This window comes from Hyphopichia burtonii (genome assembly GCF_001661395.1).
Source record: "Hyphopichia burtonii NRRL Y-1933 unplaced genomic scaffold HYPBUscaffold_3, whole genome shotgun sequence".
Taxonomy (NCBI): domain Eukaryota; kingdom Fungi; phylum Ascomycota; class Pichiomycetes; order Serinales; family Debaryomycetaceae; genus Hyphopichia; species Hyphopichia burtonii.
The window spans coordinates 1,103,934-1,128,059 of NW_017963730.1; the positions used below are offsets into that span (position 1 = coordinate 1,103,934).

General features: G+C 35.4%; 13 protein-coding genes across 13 annotated transcripts; 7 read left to right on the plus strand and 6 right to left on the minus strand.

Moving 5' to 3' along the window:
- Positions 1 to 45: 45 nt before the first annotated feature.
- On the plus strand, positions 46 to 2,750 carry HYPBUDRAFT_156653 (putative lipase; the record flags this gene model as incomplete). The annotated part of the gene is made up of 2 exons (XM_020222225.1): positions 46 to 67; positions 406 to 2,750. 2 exons carry the CDS (start codon positions 46 to 48, stop codon positions 2,748 to 2,750), a joined length of 2,367 nt encoding a protein of 788 aa, XP_020077006.1.
- Positions 2,751 to 3,072: 322 nt separating this feature from the next.
- On the minus strand, positions 3,073 to 3,492 carry HYPBUDRAFT_99518 (DNA-directed RNA polymerase III subunit; the record flags this gene model as incomplete). Its single annotated transcript, XM_020224036.1, has 1 exon — positions 3,073 to 3,492. A coding segment is annotated over one exon (420 nt), but the record flags the coding sequence as incomplete, so codon positions are not given.
- A 251-nt stretch (positions 3,493 to 3,743) lies between these two features.
- On the minus strand, positions 3,744 to 5,492 carry HAS1 (ATP-dependent RNA helicase). Its single transcript, XM_020221131.1, has one exon. It carries the CDS (start codon positions 5,484 to 5,486, stop codon positions 3,807 to 3,809), a length of 1,680 nt encoding a protein of 559 aa, XP_020077008.1. The 5' UTR covers positions 5,487 to 5,492; the 3' UTR covers positions 3,744 to 3,806.
- A 267-nt stretch (positions 5,493 to 5,759) lies between these two features.
- Positions 5,760 to 11,617, plus strand: HYPBUDRAFT_152663 (putative RNA helicase). The gene has a single exon (XM_020221132.1). The coding sequence runs from the start codon at positions 5,807 to 5,809 to the stop codon at positions 11,585 to 11,587; it is 5,781 nt and encodes a 1,926-aa protein (XP_020077009.1). The 5' UTR covers positions 5,760 to 5,806; the 3' UTR covers positions 11,588 to 11,617.
- HYPBUDRAFT_200664 (uncharacterized protein) lies at positions 11,309 to 12,375 on the minus strand. Its single transcript, XM_020223005.1, has one exon. The coding sequence runs from the start codon at positions 12,326 to 12,328 to the stop codon at positions 11,645 to 11,647; it is 684 nt and encodes a 227-aa protein (XP_020077010.1). The 5' UTR covers positions 12,329 to 12,375; the 3' UTR covers positions 11,309 to 11,644.
- Positions 12,376 to 12,541: 166 nt separating this feature from the next.
- Positions 12,542 to 13,698, plus strand: HYPBUDRAFT_152664 (uncharacterized protein). The gene has a single exon (XM_020221133.1). The coding sequence runs from the start codon at positions 12,551 to 12,553 to the stop codon at positions 13,655 to 13,657; it is 1,107 nt and encodes a 368-aa protein (XP_020077011.1). The 5' UTR covers positions 12,542 to 12,550; the 3' UTR covers positions 13,658 to 13,698.
- A 109-nt stretch (positions 13,699 to 13,807) lies between these two features.
- Positions 13,808 to 15,083, plus strand: HYPBUDRAFT_137889 (uncharacterized protein). Its single transcript, XM_020219648.1, has one exon. It carries the CDS (start codon positions 13,818 to 13,820, stop codon positions 14,997 to 14,999), a length of 1,182 nt encoding a protein of 393 aa, XP_020077012.1. The 5' UTR covers positions 13,808 to 13,817; the 3' UTR covers positions 15,000 to 15,083.
- A 195-nt stretch (positions 15,084 to 15,278) lies between these two features.
- Positions 15,279 to 17,225, plus strand: PUT2 (1-pyrroline-5-carboxylate dehydrogenase). Its single transcript, XM_020223006.1, has one exon. The coding sequence runs from the start codon at positions 15,380 to 15,382 to the stop codon at positions 17,144 to 17,146; it is 1,767 nt and encodes a 588-aa protein (XP_020077013.1). The 5' UTR covers positions 15,279 to 15,379; the 3' UTR covers positions 17,147 to 17,225.
- A 78-nt stretch (positions 17,226 to 17,303) lies between these two features.
- On the minus strand, positions 17,304 to 18,170 carry HYPBUDRAFT_148245 (uncharacterized protein; the record flags this gene model as incomplete). Its single annotated transcript, XM_020220110.1, has 1 exon — positions 17,304 to 18,170. The coding sequence occupies one exon, from the start codon at positions 18,168 to 18,170 to the stop codon at positions 17,304 to 17,306; it is 867 nt and encodes a 288-aa protein (XP_020077014.1).
- Positions 18,171 to 18,401: 231 nt separating this feature from the next.
- HYPBUDRAFT_106776 (uncharacterized protein) lies at positions 18,402 to 18,870 on the plus strand (the record flags this gene model as incomplete). Its single annotated transcript, XM_020218506.1, has 2 exons — positions 18,402 to 18,426; positions 18,476 to 18,870. The coding sequence occupies 2 exons, from the start codon at positions 18,402 to 18,404 to the stop codon at positions 18,868 to 18,870; spliced, it is 420 nt and encodes a 139-aa protein (XP_020077015.1).
- Positions 18,871 to 18,878: 8 nt separating this feature from the next.
- Positions 18,879 to 19,804, minus strand: HYPBUDRAFT_200762 (uncharacterized protein). Its single transcript, XM_020223007.1, has one exon. The coding sequence runs from the start codon at positions 19,711 to 19,713 to the stop codon at positions 18,913 to 18,915; it is 801 nt and encodes a 266-aa protein (XP_020077016.1). The 5' UTR covers positions 19,714 to 19,804; the 3' UTR covers positions 18,879 to 18,912.
- A 28-nt stretch (positions 19,805 to 19,832) lies between these two features.
- Positions 19,833 to 20,387, plus strand: HYPBUDRAFT_148246 (uncharacterized protein; the record flags this gene model as incomplete). Its single annotated transcript, XM_020220111.1, has 1 exon — positions 19,833 to 20,387. One exon carries the CDS (start codon positions 19,833 to 19,835, stop codon positions 20,385 to 20,387), a length of 555 nt encoding a protein of 184 aa, XP_020077017.1.
- A 1,091-nt stretch (positions 20,388 to 21,478) lies between these two features.
- On the minus strand, positions 21,479 to 23,755 carry SFL2 (Sfl2p; the record flags this gene model as incomplete). Its single annotated transcript, XM_020222736.1, has 1 exon — positions 21,479 to 23,755. One exon carries the CDS (start codon positions 23,753 to 23,755, stop codon positions 21,479 to 21,481), a length of 2,277 nt encoding a protein of 758 aa, XP_020077018.1.
- Positions 23,756 to 24,126: the final 371 nt, after the last annotated feature.

The following is a 24,126-nucleotide window of genomic DNA, read 5'->3' on the forward strand; positions in this document are numbered from 1 at the left end:
TTGATCTTGTACCGGTCTTTCTGTTTGAGCTTCTGTCTGCTCAGCATGCCCTTCAGCATGCCCTTCAGCTTCCAATTGCAAATCAGATCTCTGAGTACTTGGATCTAGCATGGCATACTTACCTCTTATCGATTGATACAAGTAGCTGGCAATACAAACACTAAAGCAAGCTTCTAGTGCTAATGGTTCTTTTGCTCTTTTGTTCTCGTATCGCATTTTTTGGGTTCAAAAGAGTCGCTTCTCTATTTTGGTTACACCAAAAAAACCCTCACATGCTAGTTATATCTTGACAGTTCAAAGGGTCAATTATCCTTATAATTAGATTCGAATCAGTAATATTTTAAGACCGATAACTAGAAAGAAGTGAAGAATCCAGAATTAACGATATAATGGGAGAACTAGAAGAGGACCGAATACTTTATCGTCAAGTTAAGTCCTTGAAAGCTAGCCAGCTACAAAGATTCAAAATTAATTACTTCCCTCCTGCCACTAACCAGGAAGAAGCAATACTTAACCCGCCTAAGAATCTCTGGGTAAAGATAAAAAACAAAGAACTGATTGCATTAAGAGCGGCCTATATTGCCGGTCCGTATGTTCTTTATGTGGATTGTAAACCAGAAGATTACGATTCGAATAAGAAATGCTTTATAACGGCAGACCAACCAGTATTTGAGCCTCAATTGCTTCCAGGACAATCTTTTTATGCTGAATTATCATGCCATACTTTCAAAGAAAAGTACTGCTGGGTGGTTGACATTGTATCACAAATTATTTTCAATAACACTATAGATATTGATTTTGAAATTACAGTGGGAACTTCTAAGAAAATCCTTCATGAGGCCGGAATGTCTGAAAATAAAGTTATAAATAGTGATAGGATAGGGTTATTTGAAAATCCTTCGACTTTAATTGTTTCCGATCAGGATACAATGGATTTATGGAATCTTCCGGTCCCTGATACTACTAAACCGATACACCTTGTCATTCTAACTCACGGCTTACATTCTAATGTCAGTGCAGATATGTTATACTTGAAAGAAGAAATCGATAAGGTGGGATATAAAGATAATATAGTGGTGAAAGGTTTTTTTGGGAACATATGTAAAACTGAACGTGGTATAAAATATTTAGGAAGTCGGGTAGCAGAGTACATCGTTGAATTAGTAACGAAGAATGAACAATTCAATAACGGCAAAGTAAAGAAGATTTCATTTATTGCTCATTCTTTGGGTGGATTGGTTCAGACTTTTGCAATTGCTTACTTAAAGAATAACTTTCCTTGGTTTTTTGATTCTATAATTCCAGTTAATTTTATCACTTTAGCATCACCTCTACTTGGAGTAGTGAATGATAATCCGGTATATATAAAACTTGCTCTACTGGCTGGTATTGTTGGAATGACTGGACAAGACTTAGGCTTGAAATTCGTTGAGAACGATGATAAACCCTTATTACTTCTTTTGCCTACTGGCCCAACCCACCAGGTTTTAAAGAAATTCGTTAGAAGAACAGTTTACTCCAATGTTATAAATGATGGGATTGTTCCTTTAAGGACATCTGCTTTACTTTTTTTGGACTATAAAGGTTTATCACAAATAATGAGTTCAAATCAATTGAAAGAAGGTTCAGCTAATAAAATTCCTCCTAATAAGAATTTGGAAATTAAAGATCAAGACCGGAATAAGAATGAAGATTCAATAATCTCCTTGCCTATGCAGGCCATGTTGTCATATTTCATGCCTCAAAAACAACAGAAACAATCCAATGGTGAACTACATAGATATCAAACAATGACCGATTTAGAATCATCTTCTAGTATCGATCATGTGTATAAATCTTTACCGAAGGCATCGGTTTTAGAAACTGCTACTTCATTGATATTACCGCCATTACCTTCTCTCAAGTACATTACAAATCCAGATGCTCGTGAAAATGTTATTATCCATGATCAATTATACAAGGAAGAGGATTTACCACCTAAGGATACCAAACCTGGATTTACCCGAAGTGGTTCTCATGGAGCTGAAGGCTCAACGGAAAATGGTGGATTAAGACTTAGACAGAGAATACTTAATACGCTTGATTACTCTAATGTTGATACCGATGCCTTGGAAGAGGATATTGCTAGAGAGTATCATAAAAATATGACTTGGAGAAAGGTGCTTGTCAAATTGAAGCCTGATGCCCATAATAATATTATTGTTCGTAGAAGATTTTCAAATGCTTATGGATGGCCAGTGATAGAGCATTTAGTGAAGAATCATTTTGATATTAGTTCTGGAGATGAAATTTCGAATTCAGAAAGCTCTAAAATTCAAAGTGTCGATTCATTAGATAACCAAATAGACTTATCGAGTATTTTATCTCGAGACTTGATTTCAAGACAAAATGAAATAATCGATCAACAGAAGGAAAAGGAAAAAGAAAAGCAGATAGGATTGCAAGCACCAGAAGAAAGTGAACATACTTGGATTAATTCTAAAGATAATTCAGATTCCATATTTGCAGTTGGTCCAACTGGACTTTTATCAGATGTTAGTGAGATTGTTGGTAATTTGAGAGATCAATGGTATAATGGCTATTCAAATGCAACGGTAAATAACGAAACTCTTCGTGCAACGCATTCAACTGAAGATAGTCCTCCTATTGAAACAACGGGTGTTAAATTTCAAAAGAAAGACGATTCTGAAAGTAAAGACGACGATGAATTTGATCTTGGAGATAAAACATTGATGGGAAATTTCATATAGAGTGTTGAACGAGATTCAGAATTAAAGCTGGATTGATGTTTACAGGGAAGAAATGTAAATAGTTTATTTAATGACCATATATTTATTTTAATGTACAAGTTTTATGACTAAAGTTTGATTATGTTAAACCGAGTTTAACTTCATAAGCAAAGTATACTCCAGCAGTTTTGGATCCGACTTACTGTTCAGTAGTTGCATCTGCTTGTTCTTCTAATTGCCCTTCCTCTCCTTCCTCTTCAGCAATTTCTTGCTCATCATCACCTTGCTGTTCTTCACCTTCCTCCTCTTCTTCTTCCTCTTCTTCGGAGGGGAAAAGTTCACCGATCTTCTGCAAGATTCCTTCACATGCCTCTTCATCCAATCTTTGATCACATTCTTCAACTAGAACATACAAATGAGCCATTGATCTAGGTAAAGAATTCACAATTTGTAGTTTCTCTATCTTCATGAGATCGAATGTATTTAAGTAAATCATCAATTCCTTAAATCCTTCTTTGGAAGTAATCATAGAAGACGATAGTCTTGAAAAATACTCAGTCATGTCTCTAGTTATAACTTCTAGGTCCAACCCACAGTTTGTGAACCTTTTGTATCGTTTATGCTTAGAATTTTCATATTTCTTCTTCAATGCTTCTTCATCTTCTGGTGTAAAAGTCCAATCGTATTTGGACTTAAGGCCCTTCAAGTGTTCGAAAACCTCATAATTGGACAAAAACTGATCTCTTTCACTCAATATTTTCATAATCAAGGGGTGTCACTTTGGTGATTTGATAGGGATGAGTTCTATTCGTATGCTTTTTCAATACAAATTTTTTTTTTTTTTTTTTTTGTTTTTCCTCAACAAGATGTCTTCGATTTCACAACTTTTAAGGCTTCTACAATAATGAAAAAATCTAAAAACTTTATAATTAATGTACATAAGAATCATTCCAGGCTCTTGAATGATTACGATGATGTGAAGAATTAGATATAACTATTTATACATGATAGAAGGTGAAAGCCACTTTGAGGTAATGCAGAGTAATTTAAAAATTATGAGAGCTTGACCTAATTAAATTAAGCTCTTTTTTGTTTTTTATGCTTCTTTTCAATAGATTTCCCACTGGCACCAATAGTGATGTTAACTTTTGGAGGAACATCAAAACCAAAAGACTTAGCGACTTTGACCAAGTCTAATTTGTCAATTTGATACACAGTCTTAAGATGATGAGAAGCATAAGCTTGTAAGTAAGCTCTGTAACCATCTTTGGCGGATTGATGTAACCAATAGTTACTTTTAATTAATTTTGTTAACTGACTTTGAACATTTGCGATTTTATTGGTAGGGAATTCGTACTCGTTCAAAGGAACGTTTGCAGCTTTTAAGTATCTCAAGAAACCCAATTCATTTGGAGTTAAAAACATTAATGACTTACCTTTACCAGAAGTACCCCTAGCAGTTCTACCCACTCTGTGGATATAATCTCTTGGATCATCAGGTGGATCGAATTGAATAATCCAATCAACTGCTGGAATATCCAAACCTCTGGCTGCAACATCGGTACAGATCAAGATACCTTGTTTAGCATTACAGAATTCAAAGAAAGTATTGGTTCTCTTTTGTTGTTTTTGTTTACCATGTAAATCCAAGACTGGTAAATCAATATAGTTCAAAAGTTCACCGAAATATTTAACACAGTTACATGATGAAAGGAAAACAATAATCTTTTTCTTTGAGTTTCTCTTTAAAAAGGAGAATAATAATAAAAATCTTTTATCGGAATCACAAACAACATAACCTTGTTCTAATCCATCAGCAGTGGAAACTTCAGTTTCTGGAACCACGTTAATATATAATGGACCAGGTCTCAAAGAAATTCTAGCTAAGTCTTCAACCTTAGTGGTTTGAGTTGCTGAAAATAACATAGATTGTCTGTCTTCATTTGGTAAAATTTTAATAATTTGTCTCATTTCTTCTTCGAAACCAATTTCTAAAATTCTATCAGCTTCATCGATGACCAAGGCTTTCAAATTTCTGAAAATAAAACCTTGAGTATTTTGCAAATGATCTAATAATCTACCAGGAGTGGCAATTAATAAGTTGACCCCCTTAACAAGTTTTTCAGCTTCTTGTCTTCTGTTAGCACCACCAATGACAATACCAAAAGTTTGAGTGTGGTGAGCCATTAATTCTCTAGCAACACCAAAAATTTGTAAAGCCAATTCTCTAGTTGGTGAAACAATAACAACACCGGTACCATTTCTTGGTTTGAATTTCAAAGAATATAACATTTCAATAGCTGGAATTAAAAATGCAAGAGTTTTACCTGAACCAGTTTTAGCAGCACCTAAAACATCACGACCAGCCAATAATGGAGGAATGGTTTTAGCTTGAACTTTGGTCATAGTTTTGAAACCCATATCATTAATAGCTTTCATGGTTGGTTCAGATAAACCAGCTTCTTCGAATTTATCAGTAACAACATCATCGTGGTCAGCATTAGCTGATGGTTTGGTTAATTCTCTGGTGACCTCTTCTTCAGCCTGCTTCTTTTCTTCTTTCTTAGATTTCTTCTTGGATTCTGGATCCTTGACATCTTGACCCAACAATCCAGCTACCTCATCGAACTCATCATCTAATTGATTCACCAATTCTTCGTTTTCGGAGCCTTCAGCATCTGCCTCTTGGTGGCTTCTTTTCTTAGATTCCTTTGGTGCTGAAGCCCTTACCTTGGATGCCTTAGACGATTTAGCCATTTTGATACTTGCTTTTCCCGTAATCACTATGAAAAACTAGATTAATTATATATACATAATTTTTTTTTTCAAAATTTCTTCCTCATCGCATCTGATTTAAAACACTTTGGTACTGCACACAACCGATCACATGATCAAGGAAGGCAGCACAGACCCGGACACCTTTACAGTTAAATCTGAGTCACTGAAAATTATAAGATCAAGTAGATTTTTGCAAAAAGAACTAGATTCAGGTTAATTATCGTCTTTGAATAACTGATTAGAGAATCCAGGAAATGGCATCGTATTCTGTCTCATCGACAAAGTCGTACATGCAAGCAATGGCTCCGTTAATGGATGTTCTAGCAAAAATGGACATTCCATTGGAGGAGAAGGTGCCTAAGATAGATAATGAGCAGAATAAGATAACACCAGTGAAGAAGATCTTAGAGAGATTCCAGGGCTTGTCTTCGGAGGTTCTCACCAAGGTCACCGATTCACTGCTGGTGAGTAAGTCTGTGATTAGAAGTATTAAGACAGAGTGTGAAAGAATTAGTAAGCTGAGAGATCAACCCGCCGACGAAACTTTTAATGTTATATTAGGGATACTTTCTTCGAATCCTAGTGATGAAGAGATTCAGTCCTCTTTGTTTGATATCTTGGGGTTCGACGAATTTGATCTAATTTCTAAAGTCATTCAGAATAAGAATGTTCTTGCAGACGAAGATTTAGATTCCTCCAACGATGATCCGTCGATAATGACTACGGAACAGAGAGTACAACAATTGATTGAGAATCAAGAAAGATCACGGAATCAGAAGTTAGCAGCACCTGTAAAATCCGGTGGGGACTACCCTCATGTTTTCAAAAAACCCGACATTGGCAATATGTTGTCGATAACGGGTAAAAAGTTTTCTTTACCTATGGGAACTACCAGAGAGAGTCGACCTACTCATGAAGAGATCATTATACCTTATCCTGAAAACCAAACTAATAAATGGATAACAGATGATAAATTAGTTAAAGTGAAAGGATTAGACTTTCTATGCCAAGGTACTTTCAATAATTATAAAACCCTCAACAAGATGCAAAGTTTAGTATATCCAGTTGCATACAACACTAATGAGAACATGTTAGTTTGTGCTCCAACTGGTGCCGGTAAAACTGATGTTGCTTTATTGACAATTTTGCATACCATCAACCAATTCGTTACTGAATCAGTTGGTGAAGATGGTGATGTCAATGTAGATATAGATTATGATGAATTCAAAATTGTTTATATTGCTCCATTGAAAGCATTGGCAGCTGAAATTGTTGAAAAATTTTCAAAAAAATTGCAATGGCTCGGTATAGCTGTAAGAGAATTGACTGGTGATATGCAATTGACAAAAGCAGAAATTATGACCACTCAAATTATTGTCACTACCCCAGAGAAATGGGATGTTGTAACTAGAAAACTGAGTGGTGATAGTGACTTAGTCGGTAAAGTTAAGCTATTGATCATTGATGAAGTCCATCTCTTGCATGAAGATAGAGGTTCTGTCATAGAAACGTTAGTTGCTCGTACTCTTAGACAAGTTGAGAGTTCTCAGCTGATGATAAGAGTTGTTGGTCTCTCCGCAACCCTACCGAACTACATGGACGTTGCTGATTTTTTGGGTGTAAATAGACAAATAGGTATGTTTTACTTTGATCAGTCTTTTAGACCTTGTCCTTTAAAACAAGAATTGTTGGGTGTTAGGGGTAAAGCAGGGTCAAAACAGGCTAGAGAGAACATCGACAAAGTTTCGTACGAGAAATTACTTGAAAATGTTAGCAATGGTGTCCAGGTAATGGTCTTTGTTAATTCTCGTAAAGATACAGTGAAAACTGCCCGTACTTTCATTTCAATGGCTCAGGATATGGGTGAATTATCATATTTTGATACATCGGAAACATGTGAATCTTATGGAAAATTTAAGAGAGAAATGGCTTCAAGGGATAGGAATAAAGATATGAAAGAATTGTTTCAAAATGGTTTTGGTATACATCATGCTGGTATGTTAAGATCAGACCGTAACTTAACAGAAAAAATGTTTGAATCTGGGGCCTTAAAGGTATTATGCTGTACTGCCACTTTGGCTTGGGGGGTCAACTTACCTGCAGCTGTTGTTATAGTAAAAGGTACCCAAGTTTATGATTCCAAACAAGGTGGGTTTGTTGATTTAGGTATTTCAGATGTGATTCAAATTTTTGGTCGTGCTGGTAGACCCCAGTATGAAAAATATGGTACGGGTATCTTGTGTACCACTAGTGATAGATTAGATCACTATGTTTCTCTTATTACTCAACAACACCCTATAGAGTCTCGATTAAGTAGCAAATTGATCGACAACTTAAATGCAGAAATCTCTTTGGGTACCGTGACAAACGTGCATGAAGGTGTTCAATGGTTAGGCTACACTTATATGATGGTTAGAATGAAACAAAATCCGTTTGCTTATGGTATTGATTGGCGAGAGCTTCAAGAAGACCCTTTGTTAAACAATAGACGTCATGATATGATCGTTTCTGCAGCAAGAAGACTTCATCATTTACAGATGATCGTTTTCGATGAACAAGCTAGTGCATTTACATCAAAAGATTTAGGAAGAATTGCATCCGACTTTTATTTATTGAATAACTCTGTGGAGATTTTCAATCAAATGCTAAATCCAAGAGCCACAGAAGCTGATGTGTTATCCATGATTAGTATGAGTAGTGAGTTTGACAGTATTAAATTTAGGGAAGAAGAGGCAAATGAATTGAAGAATCTTCTCGAAAATGATGCTCCTTGTCAAGTTGCAGGAGATGCTGATTCACCTCAAGGAAAGACTAATATTCTTTTGCAGGCTTATGTCTCTCAATCTTTGATAAAAGATTCTTCTTTGATATCGGATAGTAACTATGTTGCTCAAAACTCCGCAAGAATTTGTCGTGCTTTATTCCTTATTGGTATAAACAGAAGATGGGGTATTTTCCTGAAAATTATGCTTTCCATCTGTAAATCTATTGATAAAAGAATATGGGCGTTTGATCACCCATTATGTCAATTTGATTTACCGTTACCCGTGTTAAGAAACATCAGAGCAAAGAATCCCACCATTGGATCTTTGAGAGATATGGATGCTGGTGAATTAGGATCTTTAGTGCATAACAACGGTATGGGAAGAACGCTTTACAAACTCATTGGAAGATTTCCTTACTTAGAAATCGATGCCGAAGCTTTTCCCATTACAAGTAACGTTATGAGAGTACATGTTAGCTTGGATCCTGATTTCGTATGGGATGAAAAGTATCATGGGAATGCTCAATTTTTTTGGATCACTGTTGAAGAGTCAAACGACTCCAATATTCTCCATGTTGAAAGGTTCATCTTGAACAGGAGACTGATGAAGAGTCCACATGAGCTCGATTTTATGATTCCTTTAACTGATCCACCACCACCTCAAATTGTTATCAGAGCGATTTCTGATTCTTGGATTGGGTCCGAGAATATCTTTACAGTTTCTTTTCAACATCTTATAACTCCATCTAATGATACAATAAGAACTAATTTATTGAGATTGCAACCTTTACCAGTTTCGGCACTTCACAATAAAGAAATTGAATCCATCTATTCTAACAAGTTTCATTACTTTAATCCTATGCAAACAATGGTTTTTCATTCTTTATACAACACTAACTCCAGTGTTTTTGTTGGTTCTCCAACTGGGTCCGGTAAGACAGTTGTTGCTGAATTAGCTATCTGGCATGCATTCAATGAGTTTCCTGGTTCGAAAATAGTGTATATTGCTCCAATGAAAGCCTTGGTTAGAGAAAGAGTTGATGATTGGAGAAAGAGAATCACTAAAAATACTGATCACAAGCTAGTCGAATTAACAGGTGATTCTTTGCCCGAAGCTAAAGAAGTGAGGGAAGCCGACATCATTATTACAACCCCAGAAAAATTCGATGGTATATCTCGTAATTGGCAAACAAGAAAATTTGTTCAACAAGTTTCCTTAGTTATCATGGATGAAATTCATTTGTTAGCCAGTGATAGAGGTCCAATTTTGGAAATGATTGTGAGTCGTATGAACTATATATCATCTCAAACCAAGAAGCCCATAAGATTACTTGGGATGTCAACTGCCGTTTCTAATGCTATGGATATGGCTGGATGGCTTGGTGTGAAGGAGGGACTTTTCAATTTTCCTCAGTCTGTTCGTCCTGTTCCCTTACAAATGTATATTGATGGATTTCCAGATAATTTAGCCTTTTGCCCATTAATGAAAACCATGAATAAACCTGCTTTTATGGCCATCAAGCAGCATTCACCAACTAAGCCTGTTTTAGTGTTTGTTGCGTCCCGTCGTCAAACACGTTTAACAGCACTCGATCTTATCCATTTATGTGGTTCTGAATCCAACCCACGTAGATTCCTTCACATAGACGACAGTGAACTTCTGGAAATTTTACTTGATGTGAAGGATGACACATTAAAATTATCTTTGCAGTTTGGTATTGGGTTGCATCATGCTGGTTTAGTAGAATCGGATCGTCAAATTTCCCACAAATTGTTTGAATCCGGTAAAATTCAAATTTTAGTTGCAACTTCAACATTAGCATGGGGTGTTAATTTACCTGCACATTTGGTTATTATCAAAGGTACTCAATTTTTCGATGCAAAGATTGAAGCATATAGAGATATGGATTTGACTGATATTTTACAAATGATGGGTAGAGCGGGTCGTCCTGCTTTCGATACTAGTGGTATAGCAATGGTATACACAAAAGAGGCTAAAAAAGTTTTCTATAAGCATTTCCTAAACATTGGTTTCCCAGTTGAATCATCATTACACAAAGTTTTAGATAACCATATTGGTGCCGAAATATCTGGTGGTACCATAACAACTAGACAAGAGGCAATGGATTTCCTTACCTGGACTTTCCTCTATAGAAGAGCTCATAATAACCCAACTTATTATGGTATTGAAGATACAAGCTCTGTTGGTATTTCAAAATATCTTGCTAACTTGGTTGATCAAACGGTTGAAAATCTTATTGAATCCAAATGTGTAATTTCTGGTGCTGGAGATGAAATATTCCCTACCCCATTCTTACATATTTCTTCTTATTATTATTTATCCCATAAGACCATCAGAAACTTTGTTAACAACATAAGTAAAGACTCCTCATTTAGAGATTGTTTAAAACTTTTATGTCAAGCTACAGAATTTGATGAATTAGCAACTCGTCACGGAGAAGAGCTCATCAACATGGAGTTATCTCAAGCAATGAGATACCCTGCGGAAGATTTACAATGTGAATTTATCTGGGATCCTCATGTTAAGACATATTTATTGGTTCAAGCATTTATGTCTCGAGTCGAGCTACCAATTGCTGATTATGCACAAGATACCGTGTCTGTTCTTGATCAAGCTTTACGTATTTTACAAGCATACATTGATGCTGCTTCGGAGTTGGGATATCTTAATACGGTTTTGACCTTCATTGAATTAATGCAATGTATAAAACAACGTTATTGGTATGATGATGATCATGTATTGGCATTACCGGGACTCAAGTTGGAGAAGAAGACCAAAAAATCCATGAGCTTGATGCTGGTTGGAAAGCTTGGACACAATAAATTGTCACAATTGGCTGACAGCTTGGGCGTTACGGGATATGAGATTGATGAAGATCAGGAGGAAGAGGATATTCCTACTGATGTTCTTTCAACGGAAGATATGAAAAAAGAGTTTGTTAGAGTAGCTTCATGTCTACCAATTGGTAAGGTCTCAGTACACCAAGAGGAATCTAAAGAATTAAAATTGGAAATTCTTCACGATAACCACGCATTGAACCGTGACTTCAAGATGTACTGCCCACATTTCCCCAAACCCCAAAGAGAAAGTTGGTTCATAATTATCTGTAATCAAGAAAAAGATGAACTTTTGCTTGTTAAAAGAGCCTCTCCTAAGTTGATGGGAAAGAAGGGTAAAGTTTCATGTGTATTAGAAATACCAGAAGACATGGAAGGAATGGATGTTACAATATTATGTATCAATGATGCTTTAGATATAAAGTATTCAATGAAACATACTCTTTTGCAAGAGTGATTTAGAATAATGCTATTTATATAAATGGGAACTAATATACAATATATAAGAATTGAATCATTCGAAGAAATCATCTTCTTCATTTTCATCTTGTGCATGTTCAGGAGCATCAATCTCTCTTTGATTTTCGAAATTTCTCTTTTCATCGACGTAGATAGTCTTTCCTGCAACTGCATCATCAAGAGAGAAGGGCAATTTCTCTTGATCGATTAAAGATTCAACATACTTCTTGAAGCTTCTTGATCTCTCCTCGGCTTGTTGAATACCCTTTTTAACTTTTGGATTCGATATATCTTGAGGTTCGGAATTTGGATACAACGATATATATTTTTCATCCTTAGGAAATAAAACCACATAGGCAACATCTACTTGACAATGTTTAACCACTTTTCTTGCCTTCTTAATATCTTTCTTAACTTCTGTTTCAACGGCAGAATCATACTGTTTAACAGCCTGTTTTAGTTTTCTAATTGCCTTCTTTCTTTCGAAAAACCGAACCATATGGTACTTCTTAGCTATCTTCTTTATTTTCTGGTCATGTGCAGCGTCATCGAGAGTCACATTCAATGCTTTCAATTCTCTTTCTTTGTCAACTCTGATATCAGCAGGAATCGATTCTCTCTTCAATAATCTCTCTATATCTCTTATTCTCTTTCTGACCTTGTGGATACTACCAGACAGAGCAACAGACGCATCTCTGGCATCCCTATGGGCAGGTCTTCTTGGAGGTGCTTTTGGCATTATCAGGCTTTTCTTATGGTATTAAATCATTGTACTTTTCAATATCTGCGATGGCCTTCTTCAATAGATATTTTTTTTTTCACCAGACCTGCATACAGACTTTTGATTTTTTTTTTTTTTTTTTTTTTTTTTTCATTTCTCAGTGAAAGTCGAAAAAGCCATGAAGATGAACCAATACTAACGAGTGTTGAAGCATTAGTTGAAGATCAGCTAGCAATCAAGATGGGTGCTTTGGAAAAAATTAAAGCCATTCAAGATGAGATGGCCAGAACGCAAAAGAACAAGGCCACTGAATACCATCTTGGTCTTTTGAAGGGGAAATTGGCCAGATTACGTCGTGAGTTATTAGAACCTCAACCTGGACAGGGATCCTCTGGAGGTGGTCAAGGGTTTGAAGTTTCTAAAGCTGGGGATGCGCGTGTGTCATTGATTGGGTTTCCATCGGTTGGTAAATCCTCATTTTTATCCAAAGTTACTAATACTAAATCGGAAGCTGCAAACTATGAGTTTACTACATTAACATCGGTTGGTGGTATACTTCAGTATAATGGGGCTGAAGTTCAAATTGTTGATTTACCGGGTATTATTAAGGCGGCATCTCAAGGTAAAGGTAGAGGGAGACAAGTAATTGCGGTTTCAAGAACGTCAGATTTGATCATGATGGTTTTGGATGCAACTAAAGGAGGAGATCAAAGAGAAATCTTAGAAAATGAATTAGAAACAATGGGGATCAGATTGAATAAGGAAAGACCAAACATATCTCTCAAGATTAAGAGTACTGGTGGGGTCAAGTTGAATTCTATTTCGCCTCCTAAACATTTAGATGAAAAAATTGTTAGTGCTTTATTAAAAGACTATAAAATACATAACGCTGACGTACTTATAAGAGATGAAAATGCTACCATTGATGATTTCATTGACATAATTAATGACCAGCATATTTCCTATATCAAATGTTTATATGTTTATAATAAGATTGATGCTGTTTCATTAGAAGAATGTGATCGATTGGCCAGAGAACCAAATACCGTGGTAATGTCTTGTGAATTGGATCTTGGTATTGAAGATTTGAAAGCAGAAATTTGGAGACAATTAGGTTTAATCAGGCTATACACTAAAAGAAGAGGAATTGCTCCTAACTTTGATGATCCAATGGTTGTTAGAGCAAATTCTACTATTTTACAAGTTTGTGATGCCGTTCATAGAGATATGAAAAATCAATTCAAATATGCATTAGTTTGGGGTTCTAGTTCCAAACACTCCCCACAGAAATGTGGATTACAACATCCTGTTCATGACGAAGACGTTGTTCAAATAGTAGCTAAATAGTTGAGTTTATTTATGTAATAAAAGTAAAGTATTGTACGAGGTATGAAGAGATCAAATCGCGTAATTAAAAAAAAAAAGTACCAGAGAACAAAAGACCAAAAGAACAAATATAAATAAACCCAACAAGTTCACTACTTGAAAGAAGGAAACTACTATCTCAATGGCTGATAAGTATCAGGATCTACCTGACATTGACCACGAGTCTCAGGACGTATTTGAATCCTCAGATATAGAAAGTGATCTAGATATCTCGGCTTCTCAAACAACTGTTCAAAATGAAGAAGATTCTGATATCGACCAATCGACATTTTCAAGTAAAGACGCGAAGAAAAGGTTTGCCAATGACCATTTAGTTGGCGAGGTCGATATTGTCAATTTTCTGGGTGATATAAGCAAAAAAAGTCTCTTCAAGAATGGGTATAAAGTTACAGCCATTGATGAAACGATAGAACAGAAATTGGCCCGCATAAAAAGGGAATTGGAAGAGATCCAATTGATTAAGAGCAAGGAAGAGGTAGAGCAAAGTGATCAAGAACCTAGTGAAATCGACAATTTGGTCTCCTTACTCGAGGAACTCAGTGTATCCGATAGAAAACACGAGGAAATAAATTATTATAATCAAAGAATTAAAGAAATTTTCAGTAATATAAAAGTAGATACTAGTGAAGAGCAAAGGAACTCAAAGACAGACCCAGTTGAAAGTTCAAGTGCAAACATATTGCTATTAGAATCCAAGCTAAATACTATAGAGAATTTATTGGGGTCTGAAAGTTTGCAACAATTACAGAATTCGATTCATAAACCAAGGAATAAAACCATTCAAAATCACTTAAATGATTTGACTAGAAAAATCAATATTATTTATAATCCTGAATTTCAACTTAATAAAATCAAGCAGGAAATACGTGACTTGAATAAAGAAACCGAAAGATTGGCCACCAATAGAAAGTTAGCATTAATAACAAGTAAAAGTAACAATAAATATGATCAGATTCAACAAACACAACAAAGTCGAAGCACTTTTGAACAAAAAGTCAATAGTCTTTATGATAGAATAGATGAATTTGATAACGTTAATGCCATTTTACCTTCTTTACTCGCAAGACTCAAATCTCTACATAAAATTCATGCTGATATAGGCCAAACGGTTAGCACTGTTAATGGCATTGATCAAGTATTGGAAAGTATGAAAATGGATATGTCTAAATGGAACGAGTCCCTTGATAAAGTGAACCAAGATTTAGACAATCGTCGTTCCATTTTCGAAATCAATAAAAAGGAAATAGAAGACCGTTTAAATCAAGTATCAAATAAAGTGGATCTCTTGAACAAGACATCTTGATCCATATACTCAACTAGCCATCGACTCAACCAGTATACAGGGTAAATTAAGTAGCTATTTAATCAATCAAGTAACTTAATCCACGATAATGAACCATTCCTTAATTGTAGCTTAAGCACTGAAAAATTGTATTTACGGGGAGATTCGCTAGGGGTTTCCATCAGGAGAAAATCTCCACTACTAAACCTTTTTTGGTGCGCTCGCTTGTGTTTGCAGGTTTAGTTGTGGCCTCATCTCGCTTTATATAACCAATCCTTCAATGACTGGAAAGTCAATAGTGAAAAATTATATAAACAGGAATCAGATTCCGCCAGGTATATTATTGATTTGAAGAATTTTCCATTAAGTTATTCAACAAGAGTTTGAACATTAAGTTAGAAATGTTGAGAACCACTACCCGTACTTTAATTCGTACTGCTTCCGTTAGAGTTACTCCAAGTTTAACTCGTGCTATTGCAAGAAATGCTAGAGTTGGTGTTAGATTTGCATCCCAATTAGCTCATGCTAAAGTTCCACCAAATTTGACCAATGAGCCAGTTAAAAACTTTGGTATCAATGATCAAAAAGACTGGGACTTATTGAGAGCTTCTATTACTAAATTCACCGATAACGGTGCTTTGGAAATTCCAATTGTTATCAATGGTGAAAAAATTTATGATAGACCAACTAAACCTCAAGTCAATCCATCTAAACATTCTCAAGTCTTGGCTAACGTTGCCCAAGCTTCTGAAGAAGATATTAAAGCTGCCATTGAAGCTTCTAAAACTGCCAAAGCTAAATGGGCTTCAGCTCCATGGGCCGATAGAGCAGCTGTCTTTTTAAAAGCCGCTGATTTGATTTCTACTAAATATAGATACGATATGCTTGCTGCTACCATGTTGGGTCAAGGTAAAAACGTTTTCCAAGCTGAAATTGATTGTATTGCTGAATTAATTGATTTCTTTAAATTTAATGTCAAATATGCTGAAGAAATGTATCAACAACAACCAATTGAATCATCCCCAGGTGTTTGGAACAGAGCTGAATACAGACCATTAGAAGGTTTTGTTTACGCCGTTACTCCTTTCAACTTTACCGCCATCGCTGGTAACTTAGTTGGTGCTCCAGCTTTAATGGGTAATACTGTTGTTTGGAAACCATCTGCTACCGCTGCCTTATCTAACTATGTCTTATTACAAATTTTAGAAGAAGCTGGTTTACCAAAAGGTGTTATTAACTTTATTCCAGGTTCCCCACAAGAAGTTACTAAACACGTTTTGGATGACCGTGCTTTCTCTGCTTTACACTTTACTGGTTCTACTGATGTTTTTAAACAATTATACTCTAAGATTTCTTCTAATGTTGCTGAAGATAAATACAGAGATTTCCCAAGAATTGTTGGTGAAACCGGTGGTAAAAACTTCCATTTAGTTCATCCATCTGCTTCTGTTGATCATAGTGTCTTATCTACTTTAAGAGGTTCTTTTGAATACCAAGGTCAAAAATGTTCTGCCACTTCAAGATTATTTGTCCCAGAATCCCTTTGGCCTGAATTCCAAACCAAATTAGGTGCTGCTATGGATAATATTACCATTGGTAATACCGCTGAACCATCAAACTTACAAACTTTTATGGGTCCAGTTATTCATGAACAATCTTTTGATAAATTAGCTAAGGCTATTGACCAAGCTAAAACTGATCCAGAATTAAAGATTGTTAAAGGTGGTGAATATGATAAAGAAGCTGGTTTCTTTGTTCAACCAACTGTAGTTGAAACTACTAATTCAAACCATCCATTTTTAACTACCGAATTCTTTGGTCCATTATTAACTGCTTATGTTTATCCAGATGCTGAATTTGAAAACATTATGGAAACCATCGATACCGCTACTAAATATGCTTTAACTGGTTCAATCTTTGCTAGAGATCGTGATGCTCTTAGATTAGCTGAAGAAAAATTACGTTACTCAGCCGGTAACTTCTACGTCAACGATAAATGTACTGGTGCTGTTGTTGGTCAACAATGGTTCGGTGGTGCTAGAATGTCTGGTACTAACGATAAAGCTGGTTCTGGTAATATCTTAAGTAGATTTGTTTCAGTTAGAAATATTAAAGAAAACTTTTATGAATTAACTGATTTCAAATACCCATCTAACTACAAAAACTAAGTTAATTTATTCAATTCTTTATTCATGACTCGAAATGTTGCCCTTTTATATTACTTAATGTCATTAATCTCATGTTTTAAAAATAAAACTTTGTAAATATACATATATATATATAATAAAAACAGAACAAAACAAAATGTGTAGAGAAATGAAAATATCAGTTTTTCCATTGACCAGGAATATTATAGTAAGGATTCTGTGGGGGAGGACGATTGAAATTAGGCGGTGGTGGATGATGCATTGGAGGAGGGTGTGGAGGATGTTGGGTTAAAATTCTACCAGTTCCACCACAAACATTACATAAATCGTTATCAAATAAGAAGGTGACTTGCCCACTTCCTCTACATCTTCCACAGAGGATTCCACCTATTCTTGGATCACCAGGTAAGACCCTTAGGGGCCCACTCGAGGTAGTAGACATCGTATTTGTACCATAGGAATTAAAGGTTGTTGAAACCAAATTAGCACGAGAGCCACCCAAGATGTTATCAACAAAACCAAAACCAGAAGAAGTAGAAGACATGAAAGGAACCGAAGAAGAATAGGATGATTTATTACGAGGAGAAAATAACTCATAACAGTTTTGACAAGATAAGCCATTTTTTAGTTTATGGCCAGTGTTATTACACTTATCACATAAATAACCTTTTGGATAACGGTAGGGTAATTGGGGGTTTGGATTATACGAATTATTCTGTAGATAGAATTTAGACCAGCAGTCTCTACAAGCTTTACCATTTTTCAACTTGAAACCCGAATTTTTACATTTCTGGCAAAAATGGCCTCTTGGATATTTGAAAGGTAAGTTTGGATTCGTAGTGTATAAGGTACCATCGTTCTGGTTCGAGTTATTTGATTGTGGGGGGCGGGAGTTTAGACTTGGACTTGGGTTTGAAGTAGCTGGGGACGGGGTTGCCATTGCAGGTCTTGTTGGTCTTGGGGGAGGAGCCGGCGTGTGGCTATCTTTTATGGCCTCCTCGTAGCTAGGAGGAGGAGGAGCATCTTGCGACGACTTCGAGTCCATCTTTATTTGGGTATTCAACTTGATATACGATAGGCTAATCTTAATGGGTTTGATCACTTTTTTTTTTTAGGGTGGAGGGATTGCAACAACAGGAGAAACGACCCGTGCACCAAAAACTCGAACGAGCAATAAAACACCCATAAACCAGAGAATCAACGGCTTCGACATAAAAAAAAAACAGTGAAAGCTTAAACAACTACAATTTGAAACTAGACAAGAAATTGGCTGCAAATGATTTGGCTTAATCAAAGACAAAGTATGTTTGACCGAAGAGAAACGCGATAGAGCGATACTAACAAGGATAGAGTTTGGGGTTGGATTTACCGCATGCGGATTCATTTGTTTTGTATTGGGAATCCTAACATTTTTTGATCATGCTTTACTAGCCCTTGGGAATATCTTATTTGTTACTGGGTTGATATTAATTATAGGACCACAGAGAACCGTGACATTTTTCACCAGGCCCACCAAGGTTCGGGGAACTATTTGTTTTTGTATGGGGATACTATTAATTCTTATGAGAAGAACCTTTATTGGGTTTATAATTGAAAGTTTTGGAATTCTAGGACTTTTTGGAGATTTTTTTGGAACCATTATCCAATTTTTGAGATCGATTCCGTATATTGGAGATGTATTGAGTAATCCAATCATTGCTCCAACCATAGATAGATTGGCCGGTATTAATACTTTACCGGTTTAATGAATATACAGTATATATATTTTTGTCAATGCATAAAGTGTATTAAAATTTAGCAAAATTGAGATTCAAGTCACCGGAAAGGGATAACTGATCTAGCGAGTTCAAGTAAATGTCGATCATTTTAAAGACTTGGTATAGATCAAGATCAAGATGATTTGAAATGAGTAAATTAATATGGGTGAGTTTGCCCGAGCGATGGACGTTAATTTCGAAATTTGATTTCCCTAAGCCAGTTTTGAACTTCGGAATCCATAGTAGCGAGGATGGAGGTTTTTTCGAAAAGACATTTTGGTAGACTACCTGGGTTAAATTGGAGTTAACCATGAGATTATTATAGGTGAAGATATTTGAATTCAACTGGATGATTTGGTCTTGAGGGTAAGTGCCCGCCATTTGGGATAAAAATTGGCCATTGTTCCACACGGTGGTAAGGACAATATTTGAATTTATCAAAAACGTCCTTAACTTGTTTACAATTAGAATTGGATGGTAGATCAAACCCAAATAATTATTATATGATAGCTTGATTTCCATTAGTTCATTCAACGGTTTATCCATGTTGAAGTTGGCTGCCGGCAACGGCTTCAAGCGGACCGAGTCCATTCGATGGATATCAAAATCATTACCGAGTAACAAGCTTAGTAAACTAGCTATGGTATTATCATTAACGAAATGATAATTATTGAAGGTATTTATTCCACACCACGGTTTAAAATCGTGATTTTTAGAATCATGTTCTAATACAACAATCTTCAACTGGGGCACCCGGGCAAAGTGGGTGCGGAGTGCCAACGCAAGCAAGTACGACACCAACTGGGATTCAAGGTTTATGATGAAGATCATTAGTTGATGTAAACCGTTGAAAGAAGCATTACGTAATTGAAAAAAGTATCGCACAACAACAAAAAAAAAAAAAAGAAGCTGTCAGCTCATCTCATCTATTCACCACTCCTTCTTTACCAATGTCCACCAAGATCAACCGAAGGAAAGAGATCAAGGAAAAGGAAGAGCTACAGGCGAGGTTTCAGTTTGCCATTGGCCAAGCAAACACTCGTGTGACAAAATGGCTACCCAACATGAAGAAGAAGAAGGAGGAGGAGGAGGAGGAGGAGTCGAATGCAAATGGAGAGTCAAATGAATTTTTCAATCTACCCATAATCCCCAATGGATCGGGGCTAAATAGCACAACAAGTGGTAAGATTGGAGACTTCATAAGGGGCGAAGGCCGGGAATTGACAAAGAAAGCAGAAATGCCAGGTCCCAACAAAAATAGCGAAAGTAAAGCCATGCATGCCTTAAAGAATAAGATGAGAAATCAGATACGAAGTAATACTCCTGTAAGACAAGTGGCTAAAAATAAGCCTTCGGAGTTACCACCCAAAAAGAAACAAGAATCGAAAGTGGTTTCAGATGAAGACGAATCTGAGAATGAAGAGAGTCGCTTCAGTACTCAAGTTAAGAAAGCCAACATACCAATGGCAAAAATTGGTAAGAGAAAAAAGGGACGGCCATTTTAATGATGTATAGTACGACATGTATGACATAGTAAATGTATGACAGATTAAGTTTTAAAGTTAGTAAATGTATAATGGAAAAAGCCAAAGAGAACGAAAGAAAAAAAAATAAAAGATACAGAAAAAGAAAAGAATTTAGAGATGAAGAAAAAAAAGATTTTCAATTAGGTTAATATTTCAAACATATACGCAGAATGAAATTTGGTATTACGAAAAATCAAACAATAAACTGTACCATTGGATTACTGTCAAAGTGGGGACAATTACCGACAAAGTTGACACTAGACAAAGTTGACACTGGACAAAGTTGACACTGGACAAGGGAGACAAGGGAGACAAAGTAGACAGTGATACAAGAAACAACCAGACAAAACAAAAGACAAAACAAAAGACAAAACAAAAAGACCAAACAAAAAGACAAGAGACAAAAAGACAAGAGACAAAAAGACAAGAGACAAAAAGACAAATCAACGGACAAAGTTGACAAAACTAACAAAGTTGGAAATTAGCAAAATGAACGTAGTCAACAAAGTCAACAACTTTGAGTTAACAAAGCTAAAGCTAACAAAGATTGACGAAAAAGCACAAAAAAATGAAGGGTTAAAATCGATTGTACGATAAAAATGCACGGTCTAAATAGTATGATGGAGCACCATGTGAATGTAGTATTTTCATTCCCACTTTGCTGGTCAGTTGGTTGAGACCCCTTTGATCATAGAAGTAAAACAAGAAGAGAATAATCATATGGAAATAGCTTATTTGAGTGTTTGTTCATATGAAGATTGATACAAATGTTTGTTTGAAGCGAAATGTTTGCTTAATGTGAAATTTTTTTTTTTTGTTTTGTTTGTTCGTCATTTTTCAACTTGTTCGTTTTCTTGCTGTTGAAGATCATGTCGCACTCTGTTTAGCGGTAATACACCAGATAAAGTTGGTAGGGCTATGTAGATATTATTGTATTAGTCTAATCTAGAATGATTAAAGGAAAGGAATGGAAAGACATAACAAACGTGAGAGGAGAAATCTATGATATACATTACATAGGTTAGCTATAGACATAAAGAACAGCCAAAGAAATCAAGCAATCGGTACGACTATTCTATTCGTTGACGTTTAATTTCTTTATTTGTAGATTTTGGAGATTTATTTTCATCTAAATCATCATTATCATTAGAAATTTTTGAATGATCATTTTTATCATCTTCCGATTCAGTTTCATGTTCACTTTCATTGATAATTGAATTAATATTCGATAATTTTGTAGAAGGATTAGAAGTATCCAATAAAGAATTTACCGATACTTTATTTTTCACCAAATTTAAATCATTTGGTTTTTCTTCGCTTGATTCCAGATCAGTATCGTTTAATATTGATCTTGATAATGGCGAATTTGTAGGACTTCTTAAATTAGAATGTAAATGATGATAATGTGGATTTGAATGATGAAGATGAGAATGATGTTGACCAAATGAAGTTGAAGACCTTGGAATTGGTGAATGAATTTTAGAATTTTGATTATATTTTGAATGTAAGTTTGGTGGAGTTAAACTTCTGAAAAATTTTGGTCTTGGTCCAACTGGTACCGATGATAACGATGACGGTGATCTTGGTCTTACGAATTCTTCTTCCTTTTTTTCTTCACCTTCTTCTTCTTTTAATTTTTGTTCTTCTTCATTAATTGTATTTGGCAATGGTACTGGGTCATGTGGTCCGATTGAAATTGAATGTTTATGAATATCAAATGAATTTCCTAATGATAATGATCCAAATGATGATGTTCTTTGAGTACTTGAAGATAAACTTGATATTGATGATTTATTTGAAAAAATTGAATTATTTTGTGATGAATGGGATCCAATTGAATCAGAATGTAATTTCATAACTCCACTTAAACTATTTTTAATTGAAGATATTGATGTTGGTAATGAATTTGTTGTCGGGGTTTGATTATTAGCTCCTCCAAAATGTAATTCAATCAATGAAGGTCTTAATCTTTCATGAATTGAATTACTTATGGGAATTGATGATGGTTTTTTACTAAAGGATGAAGATGGTGAATTTGGTATCGAATAACTTTCACTTAATAAGCTATTTTTATGAAATTTTAATTCATCAGTGGATAAATTTGAGGATGCACGATGAATTGATGATGGGGGTGGTAATTTGATCGACAGTCTCGTACTTATACTACTACTTTCAATGGAATCTCGATGAAATGATGATGTGGTTGAATCATTTCTAGATAATATGTGGTTTCCTAATTGGTTTGGAGGAGGTGGGGGGATGGATGGTGTTGATTGTGGTGGTGGTGTAATTGACCGAGTAAGTTTTGGTGATTGTGTTGGTTGGGTTGGTTGGGTTGGTGCTGGTGCTAATGGGTCAAATAACAATGAGCTATTTCTTGGTCGAGATATATTGGAAGAAGGTTCCCAAATTTTTCTAAATTGTAAATTTGGAGTATAATGTTGGGGGAAACTTTTTGCTTGTTGTTTTTGTTGTTGTGGATCCGAGTTGTGTCTAAGAACGTTAATTTTATGGTTTTCGTGATCGGGTAAAGATGTGTACGAGTTTGATTGTTTGAGAGGTGATTGGTGTGGGGGTGGGTGTTGTTGATGTTGTTGATGCTGTTGAGGATGTTGAGGATGTTGAGGATGTTGTTGTTGAGGATGTTGCTGAGGATGCTGTTGAGGATGTTGAGGATGTTGTTGTTGAGGGTGTTGTTGAGGGTGTTGTTGAGGATGTTGAGGATGCGGTATTTGGTAGTCCATGGGTAGATAGTTAATTGGATACTGAATATAAGGATTTGGTTGGGGATAATATACATAAGGATTTTGTTGAGAAGGAGGAGCAGCAGGAGGAGGAGGAGGTGGTTGGTTAAAATGGAAAGTATGATGCGGCAAATGATCAAAAGAATTGGGCGAAGGGGACGAAGTTGGAATAAGAATTGATGAATCGTTTTCACTAAAAGTTGCACTATTATTTCTAGAACTATTTGAAGAAGATCTCCTTTTAATGTAAATTAAGGAAGATTCATCATTTTTCTTAAATTTCCCAGAAGAATGTTTAAATTCCCAAATTGGAGGAGTATCCTTATTAATATTTGATAAATTATCATTTGATTGAGGATCCGAAACCTTATGGAATCCATACATATGTAATTGACGAACAAAACTAGCAACGTTACCATGCTTAAAGTAGCCAGTTAATGCATTAGCAAACTCTTTACCTGGATATAAAGCAAAAGTATTTGATTCTTCATTTCTAGTCCACCATATTAGATGAGATAATTTGGGATCATTCAACATGGAATATAATTTATGAACAAATGCATTTTTCTTAATTGGAGGTTCTTGAATATTCTTCTTACTCATATTGCATTTGGTGGAAAAAAAAAAGAAAAAGAAACGAAACGAAACTGAAAGGAAAGAAAAGAGAAAGAGAGAAGAAAGAATAATAAGAACCAGTTACCAATATATCTTGTTTTAGTATATTAGAGTATTAGTATTAGTATGGGTGGAGGTGTATATGGCGATATCCAATCATAAATTAGCAACAGGAGTGCAATGTCCTTTTATGTACTGAAGGAATGTTTGTGTGTAAGAGAAAACGTTAATGGTAGTTTGAAAAATAGAAAGAAAAAAAGAAGAAAGTTAAAAAAGTAGTAGCTTTTTTATTCTTTTATTGAAAATAAAATACTAATGAGTATTTTATTTTTTATTTTTTTATTCTTTTTTTTTTTTCT